This window comes from Glycine soja, chromosome 15, assembly GCF_004193775.1.
Source record: "Glycine soja cultivar W05 chromosome 15, ASM419377v2, whole genome shotgun sequence".
NCBI lineage: Eukaryota > Viridiplantae > Streptophyta > Magnoliopsida > Fabales > Fabaceae > Glycine > Glycine soja.
In genome coordinates this window covers 8,051,334-8,069,266 of record NC_041016.1, presented here as the reverse complement: position 1 = coordinate 8,069,266, position 17,933 = coordinate 8,051,334, and the positions used below count along the sequence as shown (strand labels likewise).

Below are 17,933 nucleotides of genomic sequence, written 5' to 3'. Positions count from 1 at the left end.
TACTTATTTTATAGAGAGCAAAAATAATGGTTTTAAATTTAAGAGATGAAAATAAAATAAAATACTATAAGACCAAAACTAAATCAATTCATTTTACAAAATTAAAAAACATATTTAAAGTTTTAACTTTTAGCAGGCACTTTCCTAGTCATATATGAATTGAGATTCGGCAACAGTAGCACTAAGATTCTTTTTCTGGGCCATTTTCCCATAATGCGCATGATTAGCTCCTATTAAGAAACATCACCTCTGGCCCATTTGACTTAATATTTGATTTTCAACCTAAAGAATATTCTAGTCAGTAGTGTCACTAGTGTGTTTTAACTTTACACTTAGTACATTAATGATTCATCCTCATTAACACCTCTTATACTCAAATTCCACGTTGCAATATTCAAATTTTTTTTTCTTTTGATAAACGTTAAATAAAATAAAGTTCACAAAAATAATAAAAAGAAAAACATACATATTTGAATTTCATTAGTAGTATATGATAAATTTATCAATTTGGTGATAGCTATCTCAAAAGTTATAATTAATAATATTCTCATTCCTTTGTTAGTTGATTTTTTGGTTCAGGAAACCAATATTTATAAAAAAATATTTTTATATTTAAAAGGATGAAAAACTTATTTAACCATTTTTAACATAATCATGGTAAGCGAAATTCTTGTAGTATAGGTTCTGGGATTGGACGGCTGGGATTGACCAAGAACGAGACGGAATCACAGTAGCGTCCCCGTCATTGTCCACGTGACAACAGAATCCAGCGTATCCACACATCCAAACGAAAAGGTCCGTGGTTCCGCCACGTGTCCGAGGAGGTGGTTACGAGGTGCATGAGCTGCACTGTTGCTGGTAGTGGACGAAGAGACCAGAGAACGAATAAGAAATTCAGAAGAAGAAGAAGAAGAAGAACGAACGACAATGAATGTGGTGAGCGCTTTAATGGTGACTCGGTTGCTGACTCGGAATCAACTCGGAGCACCTGAAGGCATACCCTTCGGATCGGTGTGGTGGTTCGTTTACGCCGGGATCTCCTTTTTCCTCGTCATCTTCGCTGGAATCATGTCAGGTCTAACCCTAGGTCTCATGTCTCTCGGCCTCGTTGACCTCGAGATTCTTCAACGCAGTGGTTCTCCATCCGAGAAGAAACAAGCAGGTTTTTCCTCTTTTCTATTTTCGTCTTCGATTCCGTTTCTCTGTTTTTCAGTGAACGAATTTAAGTATAATCTTTTTAGATTACGAATTCGCTATCTTTAACGCGCTTTTGTTTGTTAATTATGGAGTTCTACATAAGATCTTGTGTGTGCATGCAGCGGTTATACTTCCTGTGGTTCAAAAGCAACACCAGCTGCTAGTGACTCTGCTTCTGTGTAATGCTGCTGCCATGGAGGTAGGTAACTAATTGGATTGTGATGATCCTTTTCATATAAATTTCTATTTTTAAGTTATAATAGTTAGAATACCATGCCTTATTTGTTGGAGGAGAGTTTATTAATTGTTATAACTTGGATGCAATGTTTGTTTTTATTACAAATCACTAGCTACTTGCAAATGGTTGTAGTGTAGGTGCTTAAATTGAAACGATGGTGTGTTATGTAAAAAAAATGGATTAGACAGATTAGAATAACTTGTTGAAAATGGTCACATTGATTGGATTAGATGAATCTGTTTTTTGGATGTTGGAGGCTTTGTTGAGTGACTGTTTGTATGTATGTATGTATTGATTATGTATAGATACTCTTTACACTGACTAGTCGATCATGCCTAACTTTTAAGCAGCTGTTGGCTTTGAAACTTGCAATTTGCAGGCCCTTCCGATATACCTAGACAAGATGTTCAATCAGTATGTTGCTATCATTCTCTCTGTGACATTCGTTCTGTTTTTCGGGGAGGTATGTGATTGTGCCATCTTTTATGGTTCTGTGGTTTGGCATCAACATTTGTACTCAATGAAGATTATGAACTCCTTTTATAAGTCCCCTTCTGTCCCCTCTTTAAACTATTTTTGCCTCTCTGGTTTCAGGTTATTCCACAAGCAATTTGTAGTAGATATGGCCTTGCTGTAGGCGCTAACTTTGTATGGCTTGTCCGAATATTAATGATTATCTGTTACCCAGTTGCTTATCCCATTGGAAAGGTAATTTATCATATATAGGATGAATTACCATTTACCAGTCTTTCTAGTGTATGAACCGTTGGTGTGGTTGATTATGCATTAACCTGTAGAAGTTATGTTTCTTTGTATTCTATTTGATAACCATTATGATATATAATTAAGTAGAGGATGAAAAAGTGAAATCAATAGAATATCATTTCATGATGTTTCCATTAAACTTTAATATGCAAATATGTGTATACATGCATCATGTATATACAAATGAAGGTTCTCTTAGTCTTGCTTAGTTGATAAGAATGTTTTAATGTGTTGGAAAATGAGTAGTAATGACATAGGATGCCTTTTGGTTGAAAACCTGGTTATTAGTCTCTTCCCAACTCAAATAGTCCTTTAAAATGTTTATATTGGCACAACTTAAAGAAAGGTCATGCCTTAAATTTTCTTTTTCTCACTGATATTTGTTCCAGGTTCTAGACTGTCTATTGGGGCATAATGAGGCTTTATTTAGGCGAGCTCAGTTAAAAGTTCTTGTCTCCATCCACAGCCAGGAGGTATGAAAATAATAATGTATAATTGTGACTATAGTTAGTTGGGGAATCTGTCATGTCAAAATTGGTAAAGTTATCCAATTATTACCATTGTACTCATTGTTGCTTGATTCATTAATGTTGATTTTTCTTGGTTTCAGGCTGGGAAAGGTGGTGAGCTTACGCATGATGAGACAACAATCATTAGTGGAGCTCTAGATTTGACTGAAAAGGTAAACAGCACATTTCACCCATGATACATTTTGACTGTCAACGTATCTATCATTATTTCATTATATGACATAATGACAGTACAGTATAATTAGTAATATGAGATTCAATGCATCAGAGTTTTAAGTTTATCACCTATTTTATAGTTTCAATACAAATTGATGATGATGGAATGTTGAAACAAGTGAGGGTTGCTTCATGAATTTGCTAATTTCTAACTAGTTATAGCATGTGTGAATCCCCATTCCTTTGAGAGTAGAATTCCTGTTCCACGTGCATCATGATGTGAGAAACACCTTATCCAAACACGCTGCAAAGTTTCTTATTGGTGTCTTTTGTTTTGGGATACTAGAAAAGGTGAAGGAGATCTGCTTGAAATGGGAACATGGGTATATTAAAAGCTTAAAAACTGTCTTATTATTTTTTTTAAAAATTAGGACTATCCAAGTATCTCTTATTCTTGGTGCAGATTTTCCCATTCACTTCCCATGATCTTGTATTCTCCAAATAATATACTCCCTCCAGTCTCAAATATACGAAGAAAAAAAACACTTTTTTCTTGGTCTCATATATAAGAAAATTTCAACTAACTTTACTTCATTTAATGCTACTATCTCTAAAATACCCTTCATTTAATTGAGGTTTTAGTTCCAATGACTCCTTTTTATTCCTGGTACTAAGTTCCAATGAAGGGTAAGTTGGGAAAAAACTTAGTTTTTAATTGAGATTGGTGCAATTAAATGTGGTTAACTAACTTTATCAGTTAGCACGAATCAGTTTTTTTTCTTATATTTGAGACTAGATTAATATTGTCCTTCGTACTTGAGTTTTCACTTTATTTTACCTTGGTATTAATTATCATACTGTATTATTTTGACTTGTGCAAGGTCTACTTTATGTATCTGTTTTAGCAGCATACTTGTATAAAAATTTCCTTTTTCCCCATATTGATTTTTCTTTGACCAGACTGCTGAAGCGGCCATGACTCCTATTGAATCAACTTTTTCTTTGGACGTTAATTCAAAATTGGACTGGTAAGTATCTTAATGCGTCTTAGTCTATCTTCATTAAATTTATTCATTTGGATTGAAGTTTAATGTTCTTTGTTTTTCCCTTGCTTACTCCTTATATCAATACTGTGTAGAGATTATTGTGATATTATTTGGTTTTCTTTTAATGATGTAAATGTTTGTGTTGGGCTAAATGTTTGAACTTTGAAGTATTCCTCTGTCACGTAATTCATTCTTATCATGTTGAGTACTTGCTGTCTCATCATGCATGAAACACACACTCTCTCTCCCACACCCCCCCCCCCCCCCCCCCCCCCATTCTAAGCACAGATATATCCACCCTTTCTAAGAGCTGTGGAGTTTGTTAAGGAAGTGTGAGTGTTGGATGGACAAATAGAGTAAACAAAGCATGTAATATGACCAAATAGACAAGATTCAGGAAATCTAGTATATTAGCAAGTCAATTGGAGATTGTAAAGGAACAATGTTAGAATCAGTATACAAAGCCATAATTCTTCATTGATGTGCATGTTTCTATTCAGATAAATGTTTCACATGTGGCCTCCACAATGCCCTTCTTATTTCCTAACTGGGTTGTTCTCTTATCTGCCTGACATCCTTCTCATTAATCCATATGCCAGCAGCAAGGCAGCAACTGATGGATGCATCACCTGAGTCACTGAAAACATAGAACTGAGAGACCATAGTCTGATATATTTGTGGATTTACTTATTTAATCGCCTATAGGCATAGCCTGCAAATATTGATCAATTCAACTGACAGTGGTTAGTTTAGTTGGCAGTTGAGTAACTTATTTGGTCACACAGTGGATGATATTCTTAAAAAGAATAGGTTGCAAATAGTTGATTGAAATTTGTTTAGAAAATGGATCTTTTATTTGAAGAGGAATTCATGCTTATGTTATAAGGACTTTTTTGTTGCTGAAGATATATTTTCCACTGCACCATTTACTAGAACACGTGACTAATTTTTTTCAAGGTATTATCTCCATCAAAATAAGTAGAACCTAACATCGGTTGCATATTGAGAGTAGAATTACTGGCTAGAAGATACAAAGTATATGTATTCACTCTTGCATTTTAATCCTTTTAACCTATGTTGTGAATCTCAAATCAGGGAGGCAATGGGGAAAATTCTTGCTCGTGGGCACAGCCGAGTTCCCGTCTATTCTGGAAATCCAAAAAACATTATTGGGCTTCTACTGGTGGGGTTTAAATCCTCCTCATTTTGACTTTAATTTAGTCTATCCCTTTTAATTACTTTCTAAATTCTGTTTAAATTAGGTCAAAAGTCTTCTCACTGTACGACCTGAAACAGAAACACCCGTCAGTGCTGTTTCCATCCGGAGAATCCCACGGTAATTTTGTTGTCCTGAAAGCTTAAATTCTTTGACACACCCTTATGCAAGAGTCCTCTGGCCTTGGAGCAGGGACAACACACTAGCTCAATTTAGCTGATGCTGAAAATATTTTAGTTTAATTAAGAATTGGGGTGTTAAGGATCAAATTCTTAACCATTTAGTCATATAGCTCTACCATGTCAAGGACCAAGTCTCCTTAAAGCATAAGGGGTTCGATAGACGCACGTGAATGGTTTTCATCTCTTTAACATTTGATTCTATTAATTTACATTCTTGTTATTTTTAAAATTTTAATGTCAAATATCAGTAATTTGTGTAATTTTTTGTTACATTTACAGAGTTCCATCAGATATGCCTCTTTATGATATACTGAATGAGTTCCAAAAGGGCAGTAGCCATATGGCTGCTGTTGTTAGGGCTAGGGGGAAAGGAAAAACAATTCCTGAAACAACTGATGAAGAGACATATGAAGAAAACAAAGGGGTTGGTGGGGATTCACAATTGACTGCTCCATTACTACAGAAGCAGAATGAGAAGTCGGAAAGTTTTATTGTTGACATTGACAAGTTTTCAAGGTCTCCAAGCATTAACAAATCAACTGGTTTGCAACGTAGTGATTCCACAAGAAATGGTTCCTTTTCAGATAATATTGAAGATGGTGAAGTGATTGGTATTATCACTTTAGAAGATGTATTTGAAGAACTTTTACAAGTAAATTACAGTAATTTTTTATATTCCCCCACCCTCAGTACACTAGTACATCTTTCTTCCCACAATACTGATTGTATTTGTTTCTAATGATGCAGGAGGAGATAGTGGACGAGACAGATGAATATGTTGATGTTCATAAGAGGTAATTAAGAATATAAACTTTCAAAACTTAATCTCCTGAGTTGTATGAGACTGTTGTAAATCAGAATTTGAATGTTACATATTTTATGTTGCAGAATACGTGTGGCTGCAGCTGCAGCTGCTTCCTCTGTGGCTCGGGCTCCATCAATCCGAAGATTGACTGCCCAAAAGGGAGCAGTAAGGGATCAATTATTACACTTTTTTTTAAAATGATTTTCTGCTTGAATTGAGGGAAAAAATGTTCTTTTTACGGGGAGTTGGAGGAGGGTGGTCATACAGGGGTTTGGGTTAGAGCTATTAATAGGGTCCAACCCAACCCGGCTCACCTTTGTGACAACTGACAAGCCAAGAAATCCTACCCAGCTTAACCCATTTAAGTGTTTTTGTTTGTTTGCTTAAAATCCATTGCACACAGTCCAATAAACTAAACGTGAAAGGGAAAAAAAACTGATGGATTCTGGTTGAACGTGATTGCAACTGATACATAATAAACTAAGGTGAAAGGAAAATATTGATGGCTCATGGACTGTGACCTACTTCGACAGTTACGGTGTGGGTCTGCATCTCTGCATGGCCCACTTCTCATGCAACTGTAAATTATTTGTAGACATTGCTGGATAAATTGAAATGATTTATATCTTGTCATACCTTTTTCCGTTAAATGTTTCAATGTAGGACAGAAGAATTAAAATGAATTTAAAACTGATGGCTTCTTTGATGAGATTATTGGTTGTCAAGTTGGTTTATGACGATTCCAATATTATATTCCAAAGAGGCATTGTGTGTGATGCATGTGTGTGTGTGTGTGTCTGTATGTATATATATAATTGAAAATTAAAACGACCAACCGCTATGAAAGTAAGGGAACTGGTCCTGGCTTGTCATGAAACTAGGCCCCGGCAAGCATGCATGCAGTATGCAGATTTGTTGTTCTTAAGTGTAATGTTATTGACGCAAGATGTTTGTGCCACAAAACAGCACACTAATCAGGCCATCAGATGACCTGCAAAGGTGATTCATTTGACACTGTTCAGAGATTAAATTGCTCTTTCTCTGTAAGAGTGTTTCCTTTAATGCCTATGTGAGTAGCGTTAAGTTGCAGATAACCCCTCTGACCCTCTGTAGTTCTGATGTTTGGAAGTTGGTTTCTTTAGCATCAAGGGATATGAGATGAGTTATGTATATCGCATTTCAAATTTTTGAACCCAGAAAGTTGTAGTTTGACTGCTGAGAATGCTATAACTTTTGTTTCTTTAAAGCTACGCTCATTTTTATTTTTATTTTTTATATGTTATGTTTCTTTTGCAAAATGTAATTTCTGGTCTTGATTTTAATCATTCAGGGAGGTCAAAGCAAGCCAGGGCTAACTCTGAAGAAATCTGCAGAGGATGGATCGAATACAAGGTCACAGTGAGCTCGTTCTTATGGGGCTACTCTTCGTACTTTTTGTGTATAAAGTATAAAGTGTATATATACAAAAGGGTGTTCATACAACGGTTATAAATGTTACACTTATGGTTAATCTCTACCTTTTTTCTAACAAAATGTCTTTTCACTTTACATGTATCATATTTCACTCGTTAAAGTTTCATTTTCATGTTTTCGAATTATGAAAAAGTTCAAATTTTATTCATAACTGATAAAATATACTTTTAGTCAAACAAATTTCTAGCGTTATAGTTTTTTCGTCTATAAAATTTTGAGTTGTTGCAGCAAAGCCACTCTTAGAATCGTCCAAATTGACGGATCAATATAAATTACATATTTTTTCTATTTCAATTGCTTCACCGTTTAATGGTTCTTCCTTTATATAAGATTTTTTTAATGATCTTCATGTTTTGCTTAAAAAAAATTTGGATGTTTTTCTTAACGTTATGAAAAGTCTTTCACCAACACAATTATATTTTCTTTAACATTTCGGAAAGTTTTTTCTAGAACACAAAATAGTAGTCTGAAAAGTACTTTTCATGTTAAAATTAAATTTGTTCTGAATAGTTCTTCAGAATGTAAAATCAAAACTCCTGAAAAATACATTCTGAAATAATGATTTTGTATGAAAGTTATGGATTTAAAGGGTGTATGTGATAATAAAAAATAGAAAAAAAGTTAAATGGGAATGTACTAGCAAAAAGGGACTGGATATAGTAAAGGCCGCAAATTGTTAATCTCATGTAGGTTTGTCCATGGTGGGCCAAGCCTACCCACTAGCCCAATGTTTTAAAAATGTAGAGTAAAAAAAAATCGCATTCCATTACATACACTATCTTTTTTAGTGGACAGTTATTTCATGCACCTAATCCAGATTACATTCCAGAACGGCTTTTATGGAGAAAAGCCTTTCAGGAATGTAGTTTTACATTTCATAATAGGTGTTCTGGAAGCTTAAAAGGATGCAGGAAACAACTGTTTTCTTAGGGGTGTGGGTTCATCTAGAAAGAAAGGTGATTGAATTTTCGAAAGAATAGAGAATTAAACGAAAAATATTTTGTAATGAACTTCTAATTTTTTTAATTATATTTAGCTCATTTTTCTTTTGTAACGGACTTAATTAAATTGTGAATGTATTAGCTATTAAACAATACATTGAATGTATTACTTTAAAAGTATATTTATTTTATCATTAATTATTAAAATAGTATAATGTGTTAAAAAGTAATTATTTTATTCAAGTATTTGATTCTCGCGGATCAATTTTTTTTTATACAATTATTATATAAGATTGAAAATTAACATCATATTAATTATATTATTAAAAAAATAAGAATTTGAAAGAAAAAAAAATAACATGTCGGCTAATTCATTTAGGCTGCAACCCCTAAAAAGACTAATTTGGATAAGAAAAATTCTAATCTACAATTCAATTGGCCCGACCTGACGTAAAATCACGATGACATGTTATAAGCCAGTCTGAATTCATAGCTTTATTTTTAGAAACAACAGGTAAAAAAAAATTCTTCTTATCTTTCTTTAATTTTAATATCAAATTTAACTATGCGTCTAATTTAGAACGAAAGTTTTTTCTTTGTTTTGTTTAGATTATACTGCGGTTTACCGTGTTGGCACAGTGGAGAAAAGAGACACACATTCTGAGTTGGGTGGAGCCTGAAGGCTCTGGGGTGGAGAGTGTTGTTTGCGTTGCACTCATTTGTTTTTCCCTTTATCTAAAGAAAACATAAAGGTTAACATAAATTATTGAAGTGAGATTTTAACTTTAATAGAAAACCAATATCAAAATATCTGTGATACTCCCTTTAAATCTTATATATAAGTGGCTGGAATAACATTTGGTAGAAAGAATGTGGTTGGTTGATTCAACCAACAAAACCTTTTGGGATGAGTACAAATTTTTTAAAGTGAACTGAAAAGACATAAGGGCCATGTAATGTAGATATTTCTTTCCGACGGGGTCGGAACGGCTTCCAAAGCAAGAGGCTTTACAACAATGGCACTGTTCTATTCGAGAATATCGCCCTCAAAGACTCCCAGGTTTGCGCCTCCGTGGTCGGCGTCGTGCTGGAGAACCAACGCCGCGATCGAATCGCCATCTGGGTTGGACAGGTTTGATTCCATTTCATCTGGGTCGGGCTTCTCTTGCGGAGTTTTGAAGGGTAGTGATCGGGTTCGGTGTTGGGGTGTTGGGTCTATAGCCAGAAAAATGGAGAGTGAGTTTAGGAACATGTTTATGGTGAGTCTTGTGGATGGGGAGTCACATGTTTGTGGGTTGAATTCAAGTGGGTATTTGGTTTGCAGAGGAAGTAACGACTTTGGTCAAATTGATGTTCCTAAAGGAGGTGCTTTGGAGTTTTCTGGTTTGGCACTTGGGGTTGAGCACACTTGATGTTCCCAGGATTGGTTCAAGGCCAAAACCATCGCGAGGAGGCCCTTACCAATGAAACCACCCACTACATCGAGTGCCTAGCTTTGCCATCATCAAATCCTATCTATTTAATTTTTTTATTATTAAATCGGACCAATCCAAATAACTATGATTATTTTTTGCAAGGTGCTAAAGATGTTTTGCTTTCGTCATTCTTTCCACATGGCATGACAATTCACAATTACAAAATGTTTTCCAAGAGAGTCAACAAAAACACCCCAAAAAAAATTCAAAGCAGGGATATACTTTACAATTCATATTTTTTCAACCACCGAGTTCATCGATCTCAAGTTCTCCCACTGGTGTCTACGGCTTGCCTTCTAAGCTATAAGCAGTGTACGTACTACCATGTCCAACTTTCTGGACTAGTGGAGAAGAGAAAGAAGAAGAAACTAAGCAACTTTTGATATCATATATATATATATACACAAACCTATAACCACTTGATTCACTGGACCATGCATATTACTGAATTGGTAATCCATGCCTTTGCACATAATAAAAAAAACTCAACAATATACCCATTTTATGATCTTTCCCTTGATCATCAGACTCGGACACCTTCATTATCGCTCCTGCCACCTTAGAAGAATCACTATACACCTCCATATGATATAAAATCTAGTTTTCTGCTCCCGGAAATGCCTTGAAAACCTTTTCCATAACTGAAGCTTAGGAAATCTCCATGACAAGAAATGTCTGGCCATGCAGTAAAAGGCTAGACAAAAAAAAAAAAGTTTAGCTCCTTGGAACCTGATATAATTTCTATATATATAGAAGAAAGTGGTGGATAAGGTAGTGTGAAATTGTGTAGTAGTAGGTGTGTGTGGCTTGAATGGAATCTTAGATGTCAGAGTGGTATCTGTCAAACTGTCCCCCTGCCAAAATCACCCTTGAAAAAGACTTGCTGCTTTTCATCTTAATAAGAATGGCCAACTCTGTCCGTATTAGCATATATGTTATCTACCACCTCTCTGACTTTATATGTAGTAATAGTAGTATATACTATATTCGCATCACAAGTGCATTGGTGCCTTTATTTATTTCACCATTCCTTTGTATGTATTCTCTTAGATAGTTTCAATTATTGCACAATTAAAAATAATTTATCTATAATAAAAAGCTTGATCACATTGTACGGTAAATGATTTCATCTTTGATAGAGAAGCAATATAGCATTTATTAGTGAAAATTGAAAAATATTTTGTTGTATCATATTATCGAGGTAAGAATTTTATTGATAAACAATTTATAAATATTTCTGTAAGCATTCTTTGAGATTATGATGTGTCCTTGCCCTATATACTCATGAGAAGGACTGTAAATTTTAATTACAATCAACAATCCTGTCCATGTAACATCAGTTTCTGCTGTAATGAGTGTTTTTTAAACATATTCAAGAAGTGAGACAAGACACAAGCAAGGAATTACACCAAAGAAGTTCCTTTGAAAATATTATTTTTCATTTGTATGTTTTTGAGACAACACAAACACACTCAAACAGAGTTGTTCTATTGGGAAGGGGGCCAGAGAGAGAAAGAACGAAATTGAGAGAGAGAATTTACACATGTGAGTTGATTTTCAAACCTCAAGTACAGTCTGAAAAAGTAGATACAAAAGATCCTTTTGCTAATGTAAACAGTAGTCAAGTAGAGTAATCCATTGAGGTAGATACATACAGCAGCACCTAAAAGCTGATTGAAAAATACTCTAAAAAGTGCTTTTGGCTAAGAGTACTTATGCCAGTTAAGAAGCATAGAGATACATATCCTCATAATATAAAGCTTTCCCCTTTGTTGCTGCACGATTCTCCTCCACTTGGCATATCTTCTACCCATGATTCTCTTCATTAGTACTCTCTAATTGCATAACATGTGTTTCTCCGTTGCTCCTACTAACTGGCAAGCCACACAATTTATGGAAGGTTAAAATATCTGATGTGGCAAGAGGGAATATCCGAATTAGATTCACATATAGAATTGCAAATGCCTCATCCAATGTTAATGCTCCACCCATGCTTGAGTTGGACACCAATACACGTGCTTCCAAATTTCTGCTCAAATGCATATAGCTTGTTAGTTTAATAATGCTGGCCATTGGTGATTGTCGTTTCTATGAAAAGATTAACAAGTACAAAAACATCACCCTTATCTTAAATAGTGACTAACCTCATCACATCATAATCCAATCTCAAACATCAAGAGAGTCTCTTTAACTTCCTTCATCTTTTCAAGAATTTCAAACGAGAGACTCATGCAAGGGCTTGATTTTTCCACAACTTTGGGGATGATTCCAAAACTTCACGTGAGATCCACACCATGCAGGCTCATGGATCATAATGGGGGAGCTGACTAGTTTGTTCTGCCTCAAAGCATGTTACTTGCAAGCTTGTCAAATAATGTCTCACTGCTTTGGAAAAGATTGGAAAAAGGAAACGCTCCCCGTATCTTATCTTAAAACAGAAGTATCATAGGATAAGATATATGCAACTAATCTTTGTGGCCCTGAAGGATTTATGCATTGATATCCAGCAATATTATGGGGCCTAGTTAAATAGTCATGGTGAAATTTGAGCCACTGAGAGGACTAGCAATAGTGGTGCACCTATGAGGGTGATGCACATGGAAGCTAGTTGCTGAAGGGTGAGTATCAACCCATGGGGGACATGTTATTTCAAAGGGTTGGACTTTTGTGCTGTTTTTCGTCTGAAATGAAAGAAAAGAAAGCTCCAGGCTGGTGGCAAGTCTTAGCACTGTGCCTTCGGTTTGTTGGCTGTCATGTGAGATATGCAATTGATAATGAGCACAGAGTTAGATGATCTGTGCAGTTACATGATGTGACTAACTGAGACCACACATGAATAGTACTGTGTCAACATTCCTTTTAAGATAAACACACCATGCATACAAATGAGTTTTTAATCCGTTTATCAAGAAAACCGGTTTTATCAGTGATAGAGAAAGATATTTTTGTCCTGTTGAATTTGGAACTCATGCAGTAAACATATAGAACTGAATAATTAGCACGTATACAAGTTTTGTAGCGTTAGGAAGTTGCATATTGTTTGCTTTAATTTGTGAGATCTAGTTTATTGTAGAGTTCCAAAGTAAGGGATAAGGTGCATTTATTGAACAGTGAGAATTGAATTTTTAACATTTAGGTTTAGGTGATTTAAATGTAAAATGAAAGATTGAATTTTATTAGATGAAACTTATTTAAATAAATGCATTGAAAGTTATTTTTGTTTCAACTTATTTATTATAGTTGGTGACAATCTTCTATAAATAGAGAAGATAATTAGTGAAGAAGACACACATGAAGAGAGAATATGTGAGAAAAGAGATTATGAAATAAAGTCACTTTGTTGAGAGAAAAGTATTTTTGAGTGAAAATGTTATTATTTTTTATAATCATTGAGTGGAGTATTCAGATTTGTAAAATGATAAATAATTTATGATGAATTATAATCTTATAATTTTTATTATATTCTCGTGATTTTTTATAAGTATGTATAGATAATTTTATTTAAAAAGGTATTAATTACTCAATATTTATATTATTATTGAATAACTTCCCTTAATATTAATGTGTTAAGAAATCTCAAATTTTCTGTTTTTGATCTAACATGTAGTAGATCATGATGACTCTTAACGTAAGCGCAAGGGTTTTTTTTTATCTTTTGACCTATAAGTCAAAGGTTTAATTAATATTAAAAGTAGCCTCTTTGTTTGCATGTATCTATCTTAGAGGGTGGAAGTCTAGTACACTGAACCGCCCCATTATAGAGGTCCTATCATATTGATTATAGTTAGGAACAAAGCTACACAGTGAGTTTGACAATTCTAGGATTGAGAATTTTTCTTTATAATTATCTGAGGAGTGTGGTCTCAGCCGATACCCATTAGTCATCACATGGATATGCTGCTAAAGGGTAGGTGAGATTTGAGACTCAACTATAGCCACAAGGGTAAAACAGTACTTACCGGTGCTAAGGGAATGGAATATTGCTACAGGAAAAGAAGAAGAAAATTGATGTTTCAGTAATTATATTGGTCATTTGCAAGCTGGCGGCTGCAGGTTTCCAGTCATGATTAAATTGGTGGATTTTCTTGTTCTCTATTGCTTTTATTGTTTTTTTTTCCTTATCCAAAAGGAAGACATAATCCTGCAACCGATATTTGATGCATATGAATTTGAATTATATAAAGAGAGATAGGATCGGCTGACAATAAGTTTTAGAGATTTACACTAACTGTATGTATGATGTATAAAAAAATATTTAAGTGAGTTGAATCCAAAAATTTTATTATGATTAAAGTAAAATTCAAAGCTCCAAAAAACACTTACAGAAATACTGACAGATTAATCATCATCAATAAGATTTCAAAAATGGAACCCATATCTTTTTAAGTATATGAGTTGGTTTTTTTACCAACCGAAATCGCGAATAATATTAAACTTTTTTTTCCAATTCTAGGATAACTGAAATTTGTTTTTCAATTGTGAGATCTTCTAAGTTCTCTTTTGTACTTTGGTATTTTTATATTGTCGGAGTATATTCAATTATTGGTATTTTGTTGATCAGTACAAGAAGGTCTTTTGCTCAATTAATAGAATAGTATTCAATAATTATAGCAATATATCTTCGCAATTGACTATTTATTGTAATAATTAGTAGTAACATAACCACCAAACGCATTGTTCAAGTAGCATGAGGTGTTTTTAACCCAACGACTGATGTTAAATTTGAGTTCTTCTATGTAATTGCATTATAAATGTTTAAAGGAAAAGTTGTCACTAATAATAATAATTTTACTTGACACAAATAGAATTATTTATAGTAAAAGATATATACATGTGATTTCTAAAAAAAATAACGACACTCAATATGAATTGTTCTACTTATGTAATGTAAATGTATAATGTTATTAGTTTAAAAAAATATTATATAGATTAAATCTTAAGAATTTGTTTGAGGTTTTTTGTTGATAAGGAAAATCATCAATGATTGACTTGACAAATGTATTTGGTCATTAGTTGGACGGTTGAGTCAATAAATAGCATAAAAAGATGTAATAATATTGATATTAGAAAATATTAACGTTATTAAAATTGTTAAATATGTAACAACTAGCTAGTTAACTTGGTAAACACACTGCTGTTTGTTGTCAAGAGTTGGTTGGTCCATCGACATGAGTGATTGACTACACAAATCGGCTTGCGCATTGTGCCTATTGGCGCAAATGCAAAACCCAAGGAGCAAGTCTTCGTGTGTAGGGAACGCATAGCAACCTAATAAGTCTTTGTGTAATGATCAACACAGGTTAAATTGCCCCAATTGAATCCAGTTTTATACTAGTTGAGTGAAACGGACTTGGTTTCTCTTTTTTTTTTTTTTATATTGTTCATGTGTTATCCATTAAAATAACAATGCATAACAATTGTGTTGATATTTAATTTTAAAAATCATGAAAAGTGTATAGTTTTAAAGAGTAACACAAGGGCGACACAGTAAAGGACAACAGAGAAACCAAATTCATTACAAACATGCCTAATCCAAATATCAAATTGAATTAGTTATCTGTCCTATATGGAAACAAACCAATTTGAGTCAAGTTTTAAACCTCTAGATGAGACTATTCATTTTGATCAAACCTTGAGCAATGTTGGCCAAAGTGTGTTCTATGTGTGGACCGAGATTCATAGTCTTATGATGGGGTGTAATTTTCTATTACGATTGAAACATCATGAACTAAGAAAAAAATAATTATAAAAAACACTCCTACATTTGAGTTAATAGTTTCATTGAAATAACAATATATAATTAGTATTTACCTACTACATTGATGTTGAATATATTTATATTAGAGTCTTAGACACATTAATTCTCAAACAAAAAATTCAATAGATATTTCTCAAAAGAAAAATAATATTGCCATGTTGATGTAACCATAACATAACTTTACTCTTAGTTAAGATATGGTTTAGTGTGCATAATATAGGTGTACTTTAAAAATCTTGTGCTCGAGTGATGTTAATCTCAATTAATCTTTTATAATTTAAATTTATCTAATATTTGGACCAAAATGACCCATGTTATAAATTACAGCTCAAGCCTAACTTGAAACAAAACTTTTATAGTCATCAAGAGAGTAACAAGCAAAGATTAGTTGTTTAAAAACAACTATCACTAAAATATGATAAAAGAGTATATCTTTACATCTAAAATGAATTATGAGAATTAATAAGCAGAATATTGTTTGTGTTAGAATCTTCTCATTATTAATTAAATTTTATCTTTTTTATTTTTTATTTGTTTTTAAGACAACCGAGTTCAGAACTCACATTCTAATATGTTATTTTTGTAGCTGTGATACTTTAGATTTTTAAATTTAAAATTTTAGAAATAACAAACAAGGTAGTTCCGTTGCAAATGAACAGCCTCAAGTTTAGATTGTTACGATCACATCACCTATGGGCTATGGATCAGTGATTCTGTATTGAATAATCTCTAGCCACCATATTCTCTTTCTTATCTTTTTCCTAATTAGTTAGGAGAAAAAAAACTTGAAAATAATAAAATAAGAAAGATATGCTATTTATACAATAATTTATATAATAATATATTTTTATTTGTTTCTATTATATTATTTATTATATCTTATACTTCTTTTTATTTTTTCTCTTTTCTTATAAAATTTGTTATACAATTTAATTTATTGTAGGAATAACATGAAAAAAAGTAATTAATATGTTGAATATAAGGTCCAATTCGTTTGAAATAATATTTTCATTCTTAACTAAAATAATTTTTTGGCCGAAATTTAAATTAATTAACATTTTTTCCCTCCTATGGACCAGAGAATTAAGAAAAAATGTGAAAAGTTTTTGTTTGTCCTTAGTCAATTGTCATTAAAGTTGTTTAAGTGAAACTTACTCTATTATATTATATTTAAGAACTTTGATAATTTTTTAAAACTTTAAGTGAGACTTACTCTATTATATTATATTTAAGAATTTTAATAATTTTTTATTTTAATAGTAAACTCACTAAGAATTTAAGTATGTGATTCATATGTCAATAAAGCATTTGTGCAATGCTGGAAGACTCGTTTTGTCATTTGGATTAAATTTTATCTAGAAATACTTATCATAATTACTAATGGCTTCTACAATTTAGATAAACATATATCTTCATATTTGATACCTTAGTCAGAATTGAGGCTCTATATATGTTGGATTTTCATAAAAATAATTATTAAATATATTATGTCCTTCTTTACAATTTCGATCTATTATCGTTCGTGTACACGTGTGCCTAATAGAATCATTGACTTGCCATTACTTTTACCTCTTAAATATTAAGCTCGTACATTCCTCTCTAGTGTTGTTCATGATTTCCTCTTCCATGATTTGTTGCTATAATATGTTGAAGTTGTCTAAAAGATTTAGACCCATTAGATGGATGATTCAATTGTTTTTTTTAACAAATTTTGATAAGAAGAGCAAATTAGAAAATATTGCATAATTGAATGGCATGCAAATTTTATTTATATAATTTCAAAATAATTACCACTTTATAATGATTAGTTTATAATTACTACCTCAGAAAAACTAATTGTTTAAGTATCTATTATAAAATTAATTAATTAATTAATTTTAATTATTGTAATATTTTTATTTTATAAAATATTTAATAATTTGTTTATTTTTTTCATTTAAAGTATATAGGTTAATTTCAAAATTTATTTTAATTATATTTTTAAAAAGTATTTGTTTTTTACTCCTATAAAAAATAATCCCCTAAATTCTTAGAATTTTTTTTCTAAATATGTTTGATAAAAAAAAAATCTATTTTTTAAAGAGAAAGAAACCAGAAAAAAGCTGGACAAAAACTATTCAATTTAACTTTTTGCATTGTATAGCTTTACCG

At 32.6% G+C, this 17,933-nt stretch overlaps 1 protein-coding gene across 2 annotated transcripts; it reads left to right on the top strand.

Moving 5' to 3' along the window:
• Positions 1–763: 763 nt before the first annotated feature.
• Positions 764–7,714, top strand: LOC114388694 (DUF21 domain-containing protein At4g14240-like). Of its 2 annotated transcripts, XM_028349331.1 has the most exons (13): positions 764–1,162; positions 1,320–1,396; positions 1,815–1,898; positions 2,030–2,143; positions 2,590–2,673; positions 2,811–2,882; positions 3,847–3,914; positions 5,028–5,115; positions 5,195–5,268; positions 5,610–5,982; positions 6,078–6,124; positions 6,219–6,300; positions 7,466–7,683. In XM_028349331.1, the coding sequence occupies exons 1-13, from the start codon at positions 928–930 to the stop codon at positions 7,535–7,537; spliced, it is 1,470 nt and encodes a 489-aa protein (XP_028205132.1). In that variant the 5' UTR covers positions 764–927; the 3' UTR covers positions 7,538–7,683. The 2 variants fall into 2 exon arrangements, with proteins under 2 accessions (XP_028205132.1, XP_028205133.1); XM_028349332.1 differs by lacking the exon at positions 2,590–2,673 and having other exon boundaries at positions 784–1,162; positions 7,466–7,714.
• Positions 7,715–17,933: the final 10,219 nt, after the last annotated feature.

Bases quoted from the DNA above. Each gene is read 5' to 3' on its own strand.
- LOC114388694 (XM_028349331.1), top strand. From the start codon at position 928: ATGAATGTGGTGAGCGCTTTAATGGTGACTCGGTTGCTGACTCGGAAT. The intron at 1,397-1,814 runs GTAGGTAACTAA...TGCAATTTGCAG, and splicing joins GTAATGCTGCTGCCATGGAG to GCCCTTCCGATATACCTAGA. The intron at 5,116-5,194 runs GTGGGGTTTAAA...TGTTTAAATTAG, and splicing joins ACATTATTGGGCTTCTACTG to GTCAAAAGTCTTCTCACTGT.